At 33.2% G+C, this 14,913-nt stretch overlaps 2 protein-coding genes across 5 annotated transcripts in view; one reads left to right on the top strand and one right to left on the bottom strand.

Moving 5' to 3' along the window:
* The window catches only part of CERKL (ceramide kinase like), a 243,043-nt gene that overhangs the window by 3,789 nt on the left and 224,341 nt on the right, over nt 1–14,913 (bottom strand). The window lies entirely within an intron of this gene.
* ITGA4 (integrin subunit alpha 4) overlaps nt 1–14,913 on the top strand; it is a 92,793-nt gene that overhangs the window by 43,323 nt on the left and 34,557 nt on the right. For 2 of the 3 annotated variants that reach the window (XM_003764019.4, XM_031960371.1), the window contains exons 11-15: nt 3,978–4,072; nt 6,663–6,753; nt 9,486–9,531; nt 10,004–10,158; nt 12,745–12,899. In XM_003764019.4, the coding sequence (XP_003764067.2) occupies nt 3,978–4,072; nt 6,663–6,753; nt 9,486–9,531; nt 10,004–10,158; nt 12,745–12,899 (542 nt within the window). Of the gene's footprint in view, nt 1–3,977; nt 4,073–6,662; nt 6,754–7,730; nt 7,859–9,485; nt 9,532–10,003; nt 10,159–12,744; nt 12,900–14,913 lie in introns of those variants that run through there. The other variant, XM_023499322.2, reaches the window with a different exon arrangement.

The following is a 14,913-nucleotide window of genomic DNA, read 5'->3' as shown; positions in this document are numbered from 1 at the left end:
TTTAAGAGTCAAATTACAATGTGTCTGACTTTGGTATCAGTCATTACAAGCTCAAAATGCTCTACCACAGGTGAAGCACAACAGTCCCTATGGATATTTGGGGTAGATTCTTTGCCCATCTTAAATTTTTTGAGCTATTCTGCTTTGCTCATAGAGCCCAGCACTTTTTCTTTTTCTTTTTTTAATTTAATAGCCTTTTATTTACAGGTTATATGCATGGGTAACTTTACAGCATTAACAATTGCCAAACCTCTTGTTCCAATTTTTCACCTCTTACCCTCTACCCCCTCCCCCAAATGGCAGGATGACCAGTAGATGTTAAATATATTAAAATATAAATTAGATACACAATAAGTATACATGACCAAACCGTTATTTTCCAGCACTTTTTCTGATGAGGGTACCTATGCTGGGCAGTCTCAGATTGCTGCTTGTAGGAGTAGAAAAGAATAAGAGACTTTCCCATGCTCACATGACATACGTAAATATCAATTTATGTTTTTTCTACATACAAATGTGCTCTGTGTCCATTTTTCTATGTTTCTATTTCTATTTTTATATGCCTGTATCATCGCTTTCACATCTCTATATATCTACATCTATCTTTGTCTGTATATCTTCTATCTATTATTCCACATTTCCTCCATTTGAGGTTAGTTATATGTGGTTGGGCACATTCAATGCATATGGCTTTTAAAATCTAAAGGTCTTCATTAGGATGAGAGTTGAAACAATGAGGGCAGATGACAGGAAGAATGTAGCATTGGGTCTTTGCAGAACATGAACAGTGATGGAACAGAGGCAAGGGATTCCATAATAAAGTACAACATAGTTAAACTTGTCAAACATGGAGTCAAAACTATGAAAATAAGAACATGAGGCTAATGCAAGGATGACACCTTGTGCAGAAAGGGAGTGGATAAGATCTACCCAAAAGTCAAGGATGTCACGCATTTCTAACACTCTTTTTTACAATTCTTCTAATGCCTCTGTCTCATTGAGACTCATATTCTTTGGTGATTCTAAATTCCTAGCAATTTTAAATAATGATGTTTGATTAGATTCCAAGGCTAGATACTAGACTCAGTGACAAGGCATAAAGTATACTGAGAAAGATATAGCTACAGAGAACATGCATTCATGTCTTATTTTCTGAAGATCCTAAGGACCTGGCAATGGAGATTTTATTTTTCAAGTGCCACTGGCTCCCCCTATTACTGTCTAGCAACAGACAAATGATTCCTTATATTTTAAGGATACTGATTTTCTTATATTCCATAATATGTGTCCTAATGTGATATATTTATTAGTAAAATCTAATAATCCCGGTATTTTTTAGAAAGTTAGGTTTTGCTCATATATATGTCAGAGATTAAAAAGTGAATGAAGTTTTCACCAAGAAAGGAGTAATTTGAAAAGTTGTTGATGAGAGCCTTATTTATTCTTCTTCTCTGAAGGCTCATCATTTATTTATTTTAAGTAAGATGTTTTGTCTTAATTGACGTCATTAGTGCCCATGAATAAATAAAACTATGCTTGAATTTCCATACACATAGCATTTCACAGCAGGGATCCAAGCTAAGTCAGCATTTAAATTGATTTACATCAACATTCAAGCTATAGGCTCCTTACTTAAGCAAATGATTATCCTTTACACTTCAAGGATTGTTATTTCACTGGTGTGGCTTTTCTCTGTACCTACACAGATCATAATTCCTTTGTAATTTAAGAGTAAGTTTGGGAGCTGAAGTTGGGAGCCAAACCTATCAACCTACAGTTCATCACTAGGGATTAAAAGAATTTCCAGTATGGTAAAAAGAAAAAAAGAAAAAAAAAACAGCAACAACAAAAAACGAGCTATAGAATCTTGCAATCTAATGTCATAGATTTCAAGAACCCAAGATGACTCCTATATCATAATGGGATTTTAAGTAGGAATATAATGGAGATAGTCTTTATAATAGAAGTAGAAGCAGAGCCCTTAGTTGGTGCAACTGTTAATTGTCTTCTATGGTAGATAGGAGCTACTTGTTGGTGCTTATTTTATATGTATGTATATATTTAGGTATTTATATACAGCATCTGGGGTACCAACTTTCCTCTCATCATGAACACAAGAAAAACTACCTTAAGTTTGAGATACTCTGTGGATCAACATCTGTTCAAAAGCACAGTTCTTGAGTCTCCATTAATGTGTTTGCTTTTATTACCCATTCAGAAAACATTAATTCAAAGCAAAGTACATTTAGTCAAAGAGTCTAGCATGTATAAGGGTAATGAAAAATCCCCCTATAAAAACATGGAGAACATCTTCACTGGTTGTTAAATCACATAAATGGGACACCATATATAGAAAGTATTTATGAGTGTAAAAAACACAGTAAGGGTACTCACTGAGGGAGATTTGTGATCAAGGCGTTCACATGGTAAAGATAATTGACGTCTAATGCAGGGTTTATACTGCCAGGGTCTTCTGGTGAAGTACAGCTACATTCTATTTAATAGAATGTTTCTGTTTTCCACTGGGTACATCATCTCTGCTGGGTACATCATCTTTGCAGGAAATCCTGTTTCTATTGATTATATTGTTTCAAAATTTCTGCCAAATGTTGTAATAACTAAGCTTTTCTTTTCTGCTTTCTGCTGAGCTATCTACTCTTTAGAAACATCTTATCTTGGCTCCTATTTCTAAAGTGTAATGATGTGAAAGCCATTCCCTGACAAGACTATGTTAATTATTTGTTAGTTTATATATTTGGGATATTGAGTTATCACACATACTTCCTTAAGGACAAATAATCCAAGCCAGCCAGAGTATCCCAAGTTAAAATTATCTGGATTTTTTTTTTTTTTGGATGCTTGTGCTTGGTATTGAAGCACAGTTACAGATAAGGATCCAACTTGCCAAAAATAATTGTAAATTTTGTTAAACATCTCATGGGGATCTTGTGCTTCCAAATAGGCAATGATTTTCTCTCTCAAAATAACTTCCCAAGAGTTTTGTAGATTCTAAGACTATAAGATCTACTACAATTCCAATATCCTTATATAAATGAGATTGTGGAAGAACAGAAACTAAATGAAGAAGTTAGTTATTTTCCCAGATTCTGTTTCATCTTTATCAACAATAAGGAAACCCTTGATTTTGCTTTATATTCTAGCATATGTAAATCCTTGTTCTTTGACTACATGAATAAGTTATTTTTGAATTTTTTTTTAATATTTCACTGGACTGTGATTTATTTAATCCATACATATTCTCACGTAATGAGAGATAATCACCAATCTATATCTTGTTTTGGGTAGATCTTATCCACTCCCTTCCATAATTCTCACCTGGCCCACCTAGCATTTTTGATAAACACAAACTCATTATCATTATTTTGGCTCCTAGGTAATACATTTTTAAATTACGGTAATCCATTTGGATATTTACAGGACAAAAATTATGTTTTTTATTATTTATATTTTAACTTCCTAAGTAATCCAAGAAATGTATTATTTTATAGATTTAATTTTATAGATTTAAAATCTTTTCCTGTTTTTATAGAAAAGATAGCATGGATTAATGAATAGAATTGAACTTGGCATAAGGCTGACTTTCAGCTTTCCTCAGATACTTGCTAGCTATGTGACTGGCAAAGTCAGACTCTCTGAGCTTCAATTTCCTATCTGAGCCTCAATTTCCTTATCTATAAAATGGGCATATAATGGCACCTAGCTCACAGGTTGTGTCATAGGATCAAATGAAATCTTTGCAAATATTAATGAACTGTGTGAATGGGAGTTATTCTGAAACTACATTGGCATTTTGTGTGTATTTGCCTGATGAATATTTATTCTTTTCAGTTTGAATTAAAATACCATAAAGGTTAGTAATCAAATTAGCATAACCAAAGATTAGTACTTCACAAGTACATGGTTATTTTTGCTCCTATTTTTCTGAATACTAATTATTTTTCTTAATGCTTTTGCAGATGTTGCCATTGGAGCACCTCAAGAAGATGATTTACATGGAGCTATTTATATTTACAATGGCAGAATAGATGGGATATCACCATCCTTTTCACAAGTGAGTATTCTATTTTTTTTTTTACAAAGACAAAAACATTGAAAGTAAAAGCTTGCTTTAAATGGCTAGTATTAATAGTCTTGGAAGAGGGTATGAGAGAAAATGCTTTGGGATGTGTGTATGTGTTTGTATATGAGAGAAAAGAAGAAAAAAGAGAGGATGTGGTAAGAGGAGGAAGAAGAGGAAGGAAAAGGGAGTGGGAGGGGAGAGATAATGTTAGAGATAGAGAAGAGAAAGGAAGGAAGAAGAAGGGAAAAGAGGGAAAAGAAGAGAGAAAAGAAAGAAGAGAGTGAGAAAGGAATGAGGGAGGAGGGGATAGAGGGGGAAGAAAGAGGGAGGAGAGAGAGAAAGAGAATGAAAATAAATTAGAGAACAAATTTTTAATAGAAAGAGTTATGAAACTGAGTCAGGAAATCATGTTTTCAATCCTGTCTTTGGATCTTTGAGCAAAGTCACTTTAACTTTCCAGGACTTATTTATAAAAGAATTATTGAATGAGATAACTTCTAAAGCATCTTACAGCCCTAACATCCTTGTGTTGTACTGAGATATTTAGTTCTGTCAGTTTGTAGAACTAATATAAAATAGCCCATTATTTTATTGCAATAATGATAAAAATTCAACATTTGTACAGCTTATGAAGAAGCATTTATTAAGTGCCTACTATTTGCAAGGTACTTTGCTACTTTAATTTTTTTTTAAAAAATTAAATCATCCTTGCCATCAAGGAGCCCACATTTTGTTGGATTTTGAATCACTTATGTTATCACAATTTAAAAAATAAACTCTGCTACTGTGATTGTGGTTTCTCTTGAGACTTGATTAATTGTGGCTCATAGGAAGATAGATAGATGGTGCAGAGGTTAGAGCACCAACAATGAATATAGGAGAATCTGAATTCAAATCCAGTTTATTAGCTATATGGCCCTAGACACGTCATTTAACCCTATTTGCTTCAGTTTCCTCATCTGTAAAAATGAGATGGAGAATGGGAAACCACTCCTGTATCTTTGCCAAGAATCTATGATCACAAAGAGTTGAACAAGACTAATTGACTAAATAATAGGGGAGCAAATCTTTGCCACATTGATTGTGTCAAGAGAAAATCCTTATAATACATTTAGTATTTTGTAGGACAGTTAAGGGATATGGCAATTCAGTATTGGGAATAGTAAATAGATGATTGGCTTTGGAGTCAGGAAGACTTGATTCAAGTCTTGCATTTGTCACAAATTCTGTGGGAGCTTGCATAAGTCATTCAACTGTTTAGTGTCCCAGGGAATTCTCTGAGACTATAAGTTATAGATGAGCTGCTTCCAATCTATGAGAATGGAAAGATTCCTTACCAGGAGTCCCCTATGCTAATAAACTGTGAGTCTGATTCAAAAGTATAGTTAGCAAAATCAAATTAATCAAAAAAAATCTACTTACTGATATTCACATTTGATTTATTTGCAAATTAAGAAATTGTCATTACTTAATGATTTATCAAATATTCAGTAACTTTCAATAAGGTTTCATAATCCCTCATTTTACCTCCATATTTTACAATACAATTCTTTTTAAGTGAAGACATGAAAAAATCTCATAAAAAAGTGGCTCACTCCAATTTGAAAAAGAAAGACTTACTCCAAGATTACTTACTGGTATAGAAGTGTCATTTGAAACTAAAAAGAATGTTTTGATGTGAGAATATTTAAATGTAACCTTATATTGAAGTGAATGGTTTACTTCTATGTATTATTGTACAATAGTCATGTTTGATTCTTTAGGACCCAATTTAAGATTTTCTTGGTGGAGATACTCGAGTGGCTTTTCACTTCCTTCTCCATATTTTATAGATGAGGAAATTGAGGTAAATAGGGTTGTGACTTAACCAACCAACACCATACAGCTAGTAAGTATCTGAGGCAAGTGAATTTTCCTCATTCCAGACCTGGCACTCTATCTACCATGTCACCCAACTGCCCCTTATTATGTGTACATATGACCCAATAAAAAGACCATTTTTAAGTCAGCTAAAGTCCAAAATTTATAAATTGGTATCTAGAGAGTGAAATAGGACATAAGGATTGATTTCTAGATATCCTATTTTTGTCAGCATTTGGTAAAAACAATACAGTTAAATATTATGTTCTTAGCTAGGTCTTGGATAACAAAATAATAATAATAGTCAACAATTGCATAGCACCTACTGTGTGCCAGGCACTCTGCTAAGTACTATACAAATATTTCATTTGTTCAAGAGCCTTTGCATAGTCTATAGTTGCCTTATTTTCAAACTGTGTTTAGCGGTTGGGACAAATAAGAGGACAAATATGTGAGAATAAAGTGAGGTGGAACAGGCAAAAGTTTGAGAGTGTAGTGCTTTGAAACTGCCCCTTTTCACTTTTTGAAAGGATGCAATTTTTCTTTGAATGAATATTCTGAATAATCATTCTTTGCCACAATATATGACCAAGTTCCTATTTCATGCCAATAAAAGAACCATGGAAAGAAGACATCTCAGAGTTTAAATTAATTCATTATTTCCTTTTGGAAAATGATATTTTCCAAAACATCTTCCCATGCAGTTCACTTGTTTTTACAGAGAATCCAAGGACTTCAGATCAGCCAGACCTTAAGCATGTTTGGGCAATCAATATCTGGAGGCATTGATGCAGATCATAATGGATATTCAGGTGAATGAAAATATTTATTTTATAAATATAAATTTGACAATTGGTAGGTGTTTTATCACAAAGTGATAGAAGACTCGTCTGAAAAATCTTTAATCTAGTCAAGATTTTATCCAAAAATTGGATTGCATTCAGAGAATGGCCCTGTGCTTTCTCTAAAGTGACTGAGCATCTCTGGAGGAAATCTAGCTTTCTCCTTAACTTGATCATCTTACTTGTCTCAGTGGAGTAGAAAAAGGACTGGTGTTGGATCAGGTCACTTTGGAATCATTCTGGTTCTCTCCCTTATGCCTTTTCTCCTTTGAGCCACTTAATTTTAAATGTTACTTTCCTTATTCAAAAAGAAAGAGGGGAGAGGGATTAGATAATATATAAGATCCCTTCTACTTCTAAAATCTAAGGTCCTTCAAATCCTAGTATTACATCTATGTGCAGGGAATAGTAAATTGGCCTTAGAATCAGGGATGACTTATATTCATGAATTCAAATCCAGTCTCAGACAATTATTCATTGTAGAACCCTTGGCAAGTCACTTAACCCTGATTGCCTTAGTTTCCCCATCTGTAAAATGAGCTGGAGAAAGAAAAGGTAAATCTTTACTATTTTTGCTAAGAAAACTTCAAATGGAGCCATAAAGGGTCAAATATTCCTAAAGTAACTGAATAACAACCATGCCTATGATCTTAGAAAACTCACCTGATTTCTCTGGGCCTTAGGTTCCTCAACCATTAAATGATAGGATTAGACTGGAAGATTTCTAAGGATTCTTCCAGCTTTAAATATAGATTTATGGTTCTTTGGATGAGAATTTTGAAAGAACTAGAAAGCAGATACATGTTAATTAGAAGAGGTGGTTGTTGTTTATCCTTTGTTCTCAAAGAGGACCATGATAGCAGGGAGATAAGGTCATAACATCTAAGTGGAATGGATTTGAAGGAGGGAGGGCTGTTCCAGGTGACCTGCTTAACTTTCTCCTGCAGAACCATCTGAGTCCAGTGGCCAGATTTGGATCAGGATGACTGGATATGGCCCTGATGGAATGAGAGACTGGCCTTTTTAAGCTAAGTTCTTCAACAGGTCTCAGCTTGACTGAGAATCAGGGATTAAGGTGAGGTATCAATTGAGGCCAAGAATCTCCTCTTTCATCTAGTCGGAAAAAAAATCTAAATAAATAAATACGGGAAAAGAAGACATTCAGGGTTTCTGGCCAAAGAGAAATGATTGCTATATACATTCAATCTGAGTTAATCAGGACCCAAACATTGATCAAATGGGACTTAGCCTAGGACCTATTGGTGGTCAATGAGAATCAGATTGGTTTTGGTTAAGGCCTTGGTCTTTAAGAAGAAAAGCTAGCCAGTAAGCCCCAAGATATCTTGGAAGAGTTCAGGTACAAAAGAGAAAAAATGCTTTTAAAAACATTTTTAGGTAAGGATATGATAGTCTATAGGGATAGAGGGAGGGAAGGAAGGAAAGAAAGAAAGAAAAAAGGAAAGGAAGAAGAAAAAAGGAAGGAAGGAAGAAGGGAGGAAAGAAGGAAGGAGGGAGGGAGAAATAAAGGGAGGGAAGGAGGAAGTTAGTTTTCCAACTGATCAATTCCAGTTTGCAGGCAAGCTTTACTCACAGAGGTTATTGTTTGTCCTTTATTCTCTGAAGAGGACCATGACATCAGGTAGATGCCATGGCATGCAAGTGAATTAGATTTAAGTAAAGGAGGACTGTGCAAAGTCTCACTTTCCCCTCTAGGCAGGAATAGAAGAGAGAATTCCTGTGTAGAAGCTTCTGTTTCCTTGGATGACTACCAGTTCAATTTTAACAAGCTCTTCTCTGTATTACAGATACTTAGCATTGATAAGAATGTAGGTCATTACCCACATGTGCAAAAATATTTGTAGCATCCCTTTTTGTACTGACAAGGAACTGGAAGCAACTGATAGATGCTCATCATTTGGAGAATGGCTAAATAAGTTATGGTATATGAATATTACATCATATTATTGCTCTATAAGAAATGATCAGCAGGATGATTTCAGAAAGGCCTGGAGAAACTTACACGAACTGATGCTGAGTGAAATAAGTATAACTAAGGAAACATTGTACACAGTAACAAGATTATATGATGATCAACTCTGATGGATTTTGCTCTTTTCAGCAATGAGGGGATTCAAAACCAATTCCAATAGACTTGTGATAGAGGGAGACATCTGCATCCAGAAAGAGAACTATGGAAACTGAATGTAGATCACAATATAGTATTTTCATCTTATTTGTTGTTTGCTTGCTTTTTTCTTTTTCTTTTTTCATTTTTGATCTGATTTTTTTCTTGTACAATATGATAAATAAATGTGGAAATATGTATAGAAGAATTGTACATGTTTAATATATATTGGATTACTTGCTGTCTACGGGAGGAGGGTGAGGGCAAGAAAGGGAGAAAATGTTGGAACATAAGGTTTTACAAGAGTGAATGTTGAAAATTATATTTGCATGTATTTTGAAAATAAAAAGCTATTAAAATATAAAAAAAAGAATGTGGGTCATTCTGAATGAGCTGATTTAAGAAAAACAAGATAGTGTATTCTGAGATGTTAGCATATAATGTCTAATTAATTATTTCTTAATGGTATTTTGATACAATGGAAAAGTGACTATGCTATACAGTATTTAAAGTTGAGAAGTAGTTCCCTTTGACTAATGGTGATCATCAATCTGTGTTGATTTCCCCCCCCTTTCAGATGTAGCAGTTGGTGCCTTTCGGTCTGATTCTGCTGTGGTGCTGAGGTGAGGCTGATATATTTCAATGCTTAAAGACAATTGGACTTAATTGTAAATGATGAGAGACAGTTTTCAAAATCAGCAAGATGATTGTGACCTTATAATACTCTATATGGTATTCTAAACTTTAGTTATTGACTTCGAAGATTTTTCACCAGAATTGTACCTTAAATAAGTATCTTCAGGTAGAGTTAAAATATTTTAATGATTTTTAAGTAAACTATTAACTTAGGTCAGTACATGAAGTAGTTGTCTGGCTCTGTGTATATATGTATATACACATACATGTATATGTGTATGCATGTATATATGTATAAATATGTGTGTATATATGTGTGTATGCATAGTGTGTGTGTGCAGGTATTGATTTAAAAAAAGGGTTTGAAATTATGACTGCCACTTTTTAAGGCTTAGGCATTAGGATTTTCTTAATGATAAATTATTCTGTAATTTAAAATGTGCCTTATTTCCTTTCTAGGACAAGACCAGTAGTGATTGTTGAGGCTTCTTTAAAACATCCTCAATCAGTGAACCGAACTAAATTTGAATGTACTGAAAATGGACAACCTTCTGTATGCATGGACCTGATCCTCTGCTTTTCATATAGAGGCCGAGCAGTTCCAGGCTATATTGGTAAATCTACCTTTATGTATTTGGTGGATGAATATATGCTTATCACTACATACTTAAAAACACTTAAATAGTGTTGGTCCTGATGTGTCAAGAATCCTTTGAGAGCAGATTAGCAGATTGTTTTTGATCTGTATTTTCTTCTTCAATCTTCCCTATTCTTATGAAGCAAGCAGGTGATGAGGAAGAGGTTGCCATATAGGTACCTGGAGGTCAGGGGGTGCTGAAAGAGGAGGTTGACTATTCCTCAAATATATTGTAATACAACCAACTTTGAAGGTATCTGAGAAGTCTATTTATAATCAAAAGATGTCATCAAAATTATTTTGTAATAGTCTACCATATTTGCCTCTATTGGGCTGGTTTGACAAAATGGATTGATGAGAACAAAGTGTTTTTATATAGGACAGCCTGATTATTATCATTGAAGCTTTGATGGTATATAAGTTCAGGATAACACTCTAATTTAAATGAAGAACAGCCTGCTTCTTAATGATTTATTATGACAACAAACAAGCTTCTGGGAGTAGGGCCAGTTACCTTCTTAATAGCCAATTCTCAGTTATATATACTACTAGTAGGAGAGCACTGATGTGAATAATCCAAAATGATGGTTAATCCAAAAATTATTTATATTTGATTTTGAAATATATTCTTAGTTTAACAGATATTAACCCAGTATTTATACATAAAATGATTGTTTATATTATTAATTATAGTGTATATGGGCCAATATTAAAAGTAATTCAAATTATTTGAAAAAAACTTAATAGGAATAGCAATGGGTATATGTTTGTTAGACTGTGTTTATACAAATTAATTCACAAATTCTGTAGTTAACATGTTAAAGTGGATAGTAAAATCCAAAGGTTACTATTCCAATTTAATGATCATCTTAAATATAGATTATATTATATAGATTATATAGAATTATATAGAATACGTGAGAGCAGAATAAATACTAGAAATTATCTGCTTCAGCTTCTCCATTTTAGAGTTAAGAAAACTGAGATCCAAAGGGGTTAAATGATTGATCTAAAGCTACACAACAATTTAGTGGCAGTCAGAACTAGGAGCAGTCAGCATTGACTAATTACTCAATGATTACCTGCTATCATTATAGATTCAACTAACATTAAATGAAAAAAAATATATGCAAAGAAAGAGAAAGAAATAAAGAAAGAGAAAGAGGGAAGAAAGGAAGGAAGGAAGGAAGGAAGGAAGGAAGGAAGGAAGGAAGGAAGGAAGCAAAGGAAGGGATCAGGAATAGAAGGAAGGAGAGAAAACATTTGTTAATTGACTACCATGTGCCAAGCACTGTGCTTCATAAATATTATCTCATTTGATCTTCACATATAGATTCTATTGTTAAAATAGCCATTTTACAGTTGAGGAAATTGAAGCAAACAGAAGAAAGATTCCTTGTCAAATTGTAGTCAGAATTGCCACTTAGAGGGGGTGGATGGTCTCAGAGTGAGAGACTTAGCAATACATAAAAGCCAGTTTATTGGATGTTAGATCCCAGTTTATCACATTCTATTTTTTCTTCTTTATGAGTTTTTTTTTTTAATTTCCTTTGTACCTTGCTTTTACTATCAATGGAAAAGTGCCTAAATACAACCCAGAGGTCTCATATATAACCCCTGAATTGCTGCAGGTACATTTTTTTTTTCCATTTTCTGAGATGGGCTTCAAGGGAGACAATGCAAAACTAGCACTTTTTGTCTCAATAGAAGTAATTTGTTCTTTTTCTTTCACTCCCTGTTTGCCTGCTACCATTTTACACTTACTGAATTGGTTCACTTTTATTTATTTACCTACAAAAAACTTCCACTGAACTAAGCTTTGGAAATTGTAATTTTTGCCCAGAAGTGCTTAGCTTCATTATTGTAACAGTAAATGGGAGTTCCACATCTCTTTAGTACATATCAGTTCTTGGAAAAAGTGGATGACATGATTAAGTTACTCCTAAAAGATAAACAAGCATTTTAGGAAATGTTTTAATCTTTTCAAATTTCCTTGAGGGAATAATGACTCAAGTGTATTAAACGATGCTGTCGTAGACAAATAAGAGTGATTTCTTCTCCTAAAGTGCTTGATTTCTGCTCAAGGAGATGATTTATTTAGTTTGAAAAGGTAATGATTACTTTTACAGGTTAAAATTTGTGAGGCATGTTATTTCTGTAGGGTACAGCTGACTTAATAAAAATTAATAGAATGTATTTTATTATTTCTTTTTATTTAAATTTAAGCAGAAATTTTTGGGGTATTAAAATAATTTTTTCATAAAATAGCTTCATCAGCAGATGTGTATCTACTATGTTTTGCTTAATATAATTTCTAATCAGATTGTCATAATTTTAATGAAACAGTATGTAAATATTTTTGAACTTTTATGTAAATCAATATTAAGTGCATTTTTACTATTTTTTTCTTTCAAGTGTTTTCAAAAGTCTATTTGATGAGTTACATAGTATCTGGTGCAATTTAACAGCATTATTATCAACAATAATAAACTATACAAATTTCTTAATGTCAATTATTTTTGGAGAATTGGTGTTAATGACTATCCTTTCTTTAATATTGCAGTTTTGCTTTATAATATGAGCCTGGATGTGGGCAGAAAGGCTGACTCCCCATCAAGATTTTACTTTTCTGCTAATGGAACATCAGATGTAATTTCAGGAAGCATCAGTGTATCCAATATTACAGAAAACTGCAAGAGTCATCAAGCATTTATGCGGGTAATGTGACCTATTTTCTATTACTAATAAAACATAAGCCCAATTATATCTCATTGAAATGTTATCTGTTTTGTAGGATATAATCCAGTGAATTTGCTCTTCTCCTGTAGACTACAAGAATGAAAGTCTATCATATACATAATATATCTATATATTATGTACACGAGAAAACCCAAGCCTATTCATTAAATCTCCATCCTCTATCCTTTTTGTTTCATATATATTACTCAAGGAAATAACATATGGTAAAGTTTGTAATTTTACTTTTCTTGTTCATAACCTTCTTCCCTAGAGGTATACAGTTCCTGGTTCAATTCAAGCCAGAGTTCCTGATTCAGTTCAAGCCTCAGAAATAGCCCAACTGAGCCAATCCTTCTCAATTCTTCAGTATTTGTTTCATTGTCCTTTGAGGAAGCTGTGACCACCATGGCTGTTTAGCAATTATTTCTTTGACCTTGTGCCCGCATTTTCAATGATATCAGTTGGGCTCTAAACAGCTGTAGCCAGCATTTGCTATTGTCATAAATGGAGTATGTGACATTTAAAAAAAATCTAAATCATAATCACATTTTTTTTTACCTTGGTCAAATGTCAGAATAGAAAGTATCACCAATGCTTTGTTCTGATGTACATCTATTGTCACATTATCTCTTGTTACAAATATACACAGAACAGTTAAACTGCCCCCAAAAGCCCTTTCTAGGATTCCAAATACTAGCCTCAGCTTAGAGCTTAATTTTCTCTAAGACACTTATTCTAAACAAATGCAAACAAACACAAAGAATCCAATATACTATTAAATGCTAAGAGCAGTAATCTCCATGTTATTTCCCTTAATGGTTTTTATTTTAGCACTAGAAAAAAACTATTGGATGGTAGAGCTACAACTGCATAGGATGATATTAACCTAATAATCACTTGAATGGTAGGGATTAAATAAATTCTATTTTTAATCTTTCATAGCCAGAGGTAGTCTTAATCAGTTTTAGTGACAAATATTGTAGGTTTATTTTTTAAAGGAAAGGTCTAATGAGCCATTTTAAGAGGACACTGTGTTGAATTATTGAACAAAAGGAACACTGAAAAAACTTTTTTCTCCACATCCTCCTACTTGTCATGGTGGTGTTCAGACAAAGAAAGGTTCTTGGAATTTATGCATATACTTCAGAATGCATCACTAGTTGAAATCATATGGGATCCATAGATATAAATGTCTTCATATTATATACTTATATTCCTAGCATATGTTTTGATTTGATTGTTTTATCAAGGAGGAAAGATTGAAAACTTTGTTGACCACAGTATTTTAGTGGATATTCCCTTCCCACATCTGCAAGATTAGCTTTTTATGATTTCCTGGCATGTATCCCAATTAAAACTAAGTGGAATGGGCCCATTTTATTCTATTAATTATTTGGAGCAGTAAATGGATGTTTGTAGAATGTCATTGGCTTTTAAAATTTTCCAAAATGCAATAAAAAGAAGTGACTTATATCTTCATTTTTCATTTCAATATGAAAACTGCAATTTTTCTGCAGATAACAAAACTTTCATCTCTTATAAGAATTGTATAAAGAAGATTAGATTTTTTGCCAATTTGTTAAGGAATATAAAACATTTGGAGTCAAAAGCTAATGGACATTTAGTTTCTTTGAAATTAGTAGGATTATTAATTTTAAAGCTCCAGATGTCAGGGCTCCTGGAATATATTATATACTTTAGATGACTTTTTGACATAAGGAACATTTTCCTCATGAATTTGTAATGCTCATTAGTTATTGTTATAATATTCTTCTCCCAGCCCACTCCTTCATTGGATCCTAAAGTTTTCACAAGAGTCTCCCATTTTATAAAATCCTTCCACAGTCCTGCTTAATTTTGGTAAATCAGAAGATTGTTTGTTAATTGGTTACATTATTTGGGACTGTTTGGATAACTATACAATGGAAATTTAGCTGAGAATTTTGATGAGTAAAATTTCATTGCAAATTCTGGCCTATTTCATTTCTGCTCA

This window comes from Sarcophilus harrisii, chromosome 3 (genome assembly GCF_902635505.1).
Source record: "Sarcophilus harrisii chromosome 3, mSarHar1.11, whole genome shotgun sequence".
In the NCBI taxonomy this organism is placed as follows: domain Eukaryota; kingdom Metazoa; phylum Chordata; class Mammalia; order Dasyuromorphia; family Dasyuridae; genus Sarcophilus; species Sarcophilus harrisii.
Note: the sequence above shows the minus strand (reverse complement) of the source record. Positions and strands in the feature narration are given on the sequence as shown.